The 5,166-nt window shown below is 47.0% G+C and overlaps 1 protein-coding gene across 1 annotated transcript in view; it reads right to left on the reverse strand.

Moving 5' to 3' along the window:
* Nucleotides 1–5,166, reverse strand: part of FBXO16 (F-box protein 16) — a 46,006-nt gene that overhangs the window by 25,797 nt on the left and 15,043 nt on the right. Inside the window, exon 3 of the mRNA XM_019520880.1 lies at nucleotides 962–1,168. Coding sequence (XP_019376425.1) covers nucleotides 962–1,168 — 207 coding nt within the window. The remainder of the gene's footprint in view (nucleotides 1–961; nucleotides 1,169–5,166) is intronic.

Below are 5,166 nucleotides of genomic sequence, written 5' to 3' on the forward strand. Positions count from 1 at the left end.
AGCCAATCTGCAATCCATCTGACTGTGTAGGCATCAATGCCACAGTCGCCTAGTTTTTTAATGAGGATGGGGTGGGAGACGGTGTCAAAGGCCTTGCTGAAGTCTAGAAAGACTACGTCCACGGCGACACCTGCATCCATTGCCTTTGTGACCTGATCATAAAAGGCAATCAGGTTGGTCTGACATGATCTGCCCCTAATGAAACCGTGCTGGTTGCCCTTCAGCATCATCCCTGAAGCTGGCCCATCACAGATGTGCTCCTTGAGGATCTTCTCAAAGAGTTTCCCAAGGACTGAGGTAAGACTGACGGGCCTATAGTTGCCCGGGTCCTCTCTCTTCCCTTTTTTGAAAATGGGGACCACGTTAGCTATCTTCCAGTCATCTGGCACCTGGCCCGAGCACCACGAGTGCTTGTAGAGCCGTGCCAAGGGCCCTGTAATAACCCCAGCTAGCTCCCTCAACACCCTGGGGTGGAGAGCATCTGGATGTCTGAGATGGAGCCAAAGAGGACATTTGCAGATTGGGTGTGAGAGGACAGGGCTTGTTTCTTGGTAGTGGTCCATGCTATGTGTCTCAGGGCCTTCATAAATAAATGACTTCAGCCACAAACGTGGGAAAGTGGTCAGACTGGCCGGCACAGAATTTATTGGAAAGTAAAAACTATTCCTGCATTGGAATTAGCAGATTCCACAGAAAGTAACATTAAATTCACGTATGCAGTTTCAACACTTTCACATCTCTCACATCCCAGGCTTGGCAGACAGGTGTGGTATGGACATGGTGCTAAATGATATGAGTATCACCAAATCATTTCCTCCCTGTTGGCACTTGCATGGAGTCTCTTACACTGTTGCAAAGGGCCCTGGCACAACTGTACGGTAAAGTTCAGGGGTTTCCTTATGGTTCTTCTTGTGCCTCACCTGACTGTCTTACTGCACTGCAGGTTTGTGCTGCCTTTTACCTGTGCACATCGGCAGAGGCTCCGGGGGTCCAGGAAAGAGAAGACGTACAAAGACAGTGTTCTGGGCAGCTGAGTGGTGAAGTCCAGGGCCTCAACGGGCACCCGCTCCTGCAGCTGCTTCACACAGAATTTCTGCTGCGCCAGGGAGCAGCGCTGGAACAGGTCCACCAGGATCCTCCGCCGCTGATTGTCTGTCCACTTGTCAAACTGAAAGAAGGAGTTTCAGGTTGTGCAAAGGGAGGGGTAAAGCCTGAAGCAAGGTAAAGGGAGCTTTTGCTTCTGGTCACCCATTCCCAGGCAAAGCAGATGGAAATCACAGGCAAACAGAAAGGCTAAATGAGAAGAAACTGCAGAACCCTGCAGCACATGACACAAAACCTTCACAGATATGAGATGGGCCCAATCCTGGGCTCTTTACTCTCATGAGTGGTCCAAAGTGTTACCTTCACAGGACTACTCCTGGAGTAAAGACATTTGATACATAGGTGATTGCAGGACAGCACCCTGAGTGAGAATGATGTTTCCTATACATCCCTGGTAACTATATAGCCCCAATTACCAGAGTGCCCAAGTGTCCTGTGGGCCTTAGCGTGGCTATTCACACAACTGCCCTGAGCACTAGGGAAATATTATTATCCCCATCATTTTTCAAGGGGACTGAGCCAAAGAAAGGAACTCACACATCAAATCCATGGCAGAACACAAACTAAACCTGTATCCCCAGCCAACCACAACCAACCTCTTCTCAGCCTCTCCAGCACAATGTACGTGAAGAGGGTTAAAGTACTGTGGTCTCATCTGTATGAGGAAGGGTGTATTTACACAGTCAAATGATCCTGTATTTCTTGATATAGGGGCTATGATTATACTGTATGTCAACAGCTCTGGGCAAGGGATGTGCACACAGAGTGATGCAGCAACAGCAATAAAAGACATTTTGTGTGTGCAGGCAGTAAAACCTGGAAGGGAACAGGAGCCTCCAGGGATCACCAGTGGGCTTTGCACTCTGTATGTATGTATGACTACTACCCTCTAGGAGGACAGAGCTAAGACTAGGAAAAATATTGGGGGCGCCTATACACGAGCAGCGAGGCTGCTCTGATGCGCTGTAATTAATTGAGTTTGCCGGAGCATGAACATTACTGTGCTCCAGGAGACTCCAGGGTCTCCTGTATCAGCGCCCCTGCTGCCATTTTTAAGTGCAGGGACACTGATACACAAGATGCTCTGGGTGCTTTAATTGGAGGAGCTCTTGGAGCCTCTGTAATTAAAGCACCCCACCCCGAAGCGCATGCAGAAACACCCTGGGAGACCTTTCTGCCTGCAGTTGGCAGCAGTGGCTGTCCCCTCCAGAGCCTGTGATCAGTTGAAATACAACAATTCAAGACAGCAGCTTGAGCTGAAATCCCACTTGCCTCCTTTTGAGTTGATCACCACAACCCCATTCCTAGCTGCAGGTAAAGGCCTGCTAGCTGTATTACATTTAATGGAAGTGAACCCTCCTAGCTCTTCTGTGTTGCTCTTGGAGTGCTGTTTTCCCTTATTTATTTCTTCTAAGTGTATTGACTAGGCCCCATAATCCAACCTTGCAAGGCTGTTCTCAGCACTCCCCCTACCCATCACTGACAGCATCTTCTTTATGGAGAAAATCCTTGTGCATTTAGATAACTCCCATGGAGTCTGAAGGTACCAGATTGGAATGGGCTGTGGGGGGGTTTGCCTTCCTCTAGCCAGGGCCATGGCCTCTTCCTAGGAGCCATACCACAGGGTACCTCCAAGAAAATAAAACAGATTTATTCCCTTTTTTGTTTCTTTGTGATGATTAAAGAGAGCCTAGACCTTTCGCAGTTAGTAGTTTTTTCCTGCTGGTTTTCCCCAGTAAAAGTTCAAATCTCACGTACCCAGCTTTTCCTGGTGATATTTTTTATTGGACCAACTGTGCAGCTAGACAAGCTTTTGAATGCAAGACATTCTTCTTCAGGCTGATTATTAATGGCATTTATTTAATTCAAGTACCTAAAAATCAGTTGGTAGGAAGGATTTCTTTGTTAACGATTAAATAAATCTACTCCCAAACACATCTCAAAGAAGTTGAAAAACATGTCCAGCAAAACCATGATAGACCTGGCATTCCTCAACTTGGTAACCGTAGGTAAAAACAAAAACAAGGAGCACCTTCCAAATGTTAAAGTCTTTTTTATTCATTAGGAAAAAGCAAGGCAAGGAACAAACCTGTTTTTCTTTTTTGTATGTCACTGTTAACATTAGCAGGAGATTGCCAGAGTACTGAGGGAAAATGAAGAAAGACTTCAAGGTCTGGCCCTATAAAAACACACCTCGGAGATGATGAAACCATCAATAATTGGCAATTCCCAAAGGTCCAACACAAGTAACAGCCATAAGGTGGGTAGTTTATTGTCTTCCTCACCAGCAGCTCGGTTGAAGTAACTGAAACAATCCTTTAATAGATGAGCATATTTGCTCTTAACCCTTCACATGCGTCGTGTTTGGAATAGAGCTAAACTGCATTATCCCTGGAGTCACTTTACTGATGGGTGTCCCCAGAGATGTCTGGGCTTGCACTGCAAATGCATAGTCCATCAAAATCAATGCAACGCGCTCAGCAGCACAGGGAGAGGGTAGTGTCTTTTCCAAGGGGTGTATCCAGCAGCCAAACAGTTAAGCGTATTTAATGCATCCCTTCTTTCACTATTACCAAGCACAACCCTACCTCTCTCTACAGAGCCTCCCCTTACATTTGATCACATTAATATGACTAGTTTAACTAGTTATTCCTTGCAAGATGCCAAGCCGTCTCTGTAACTCCTGCTAATGTCAGTTTTCCCCTTTTCTGTGTCTTTCTCTGAGCTCTGCAAAGGTCAGTGACATGAAGCTACACTGGACACTGCCTAGTAAATGTACAGCCTCAGTGGACATGTTGCCAGGGGCCAGCAGTGAACGAACCCCTGACCTTTACCACCAAGGAGCTGAAAGGCACCTCCTTTCCCTAGATGGAGTCACTGATCCAACCAGGAGGAGGAGACAGCTTCATTAGCACTAAACCAACAACTGACATGGAGGCTTTTGCTCATAGGTGTTACCATCACATGCACACAAAGTGACCACACACCCTGTAAACCTAGAACTGGATTCTCTGGTCCACTAAGGCTACTTTCTGCCACAAAACAGTGTACAGTGGTCTTAAAGTACAGGGAGATGGTCAGTACTGAACCCCACCATGCAGCTAGCTCCCAGCTCTTATCCTCCACCTGTCTCCAGTGTGCTTGCTGAGTGGAGAACCACACCCTCAAGAGTTGAAAGATTTGGACTTTAATAGCACCCCGGGACTCATTTGGGAAAGTAGAGCGATCTCTCCATTAAGGAGAACTATTCATATTGCTATGTAGATGGAAAGGCACATCACTCTGGAGAGCGAGGGGATGTCAAATTTCACAGCCTGGTGAAGATGAGGAGCAGGGTGGCATTCACAAGAACATGCTATCATTGCCGTGCCCTGTGGTGCCTACTGCCAGCTTAATTTAGACACAGCCTTAAGGCTTTATGAAAAATATCGTCTGCCTACTGCACAGTTTGCTGTTTCCATGTGCTTGAAGCTAAAGAAAATGGAAGGAGAGGGATCATTTTAGCTTTGTTCTCTGAGAGCCTGGACAGGTGACACTTTTCCATCACAGTAACCAGCATCACACCAGTATAAAGAAGAAGTGGACAGATAACACACTGGGACAACTTCACCCAAGGTAGTGGAAAATTGACCCTGAAAGAACCAGGGGTAAAACTCACCTGGTGTAAGTTCCACCTGTTGAGGTGTATCCAACCTCGGTGGCCATCTGTGCAGGGGGCTGCAGTAGATCACTCAAATTACCTTCCAACCTTATTGTAGGTGCATGATAGACAATAGTATCTGCTCCCCTGCTGTCCTGTGCAGAACTACAGTAATAGCCAGTGGGTACATCTACACGTGAGCTGTAATGCACATTAGTTTCATAGGTAGGGTCAGAAGGGACCTGAGCAGATCATAGTTTCATACTTTCTAGGGTCGGAAGGGACCTGAGCAGATCATCTAGTCCGACCCCCTGCCATGGCAGGAAAGAGTACTGGGGTCAAATGACCCCAGCAAGGTGTTCGTCTAACCTCCTCTTAAAAACCCCCAGGGTAGGAGCCTGCACCACCTCTCTTGGAAGTTG

Source organism: Gavialis gangeticus, unplaced genomic scaffold, assembly GCF_001723915.1.
Source record: "Gavialis gangeticus isolate Ggan-Ray unplaced genomic scaffold, GavGan_comp1, whole genome shotgun sequence".
NCBI classification, from domain to species: Eukaryota; Metazoa; Chordata; order Crocodylia; family Gavialidae; genus Gavialis; species Gavialis gangeticus.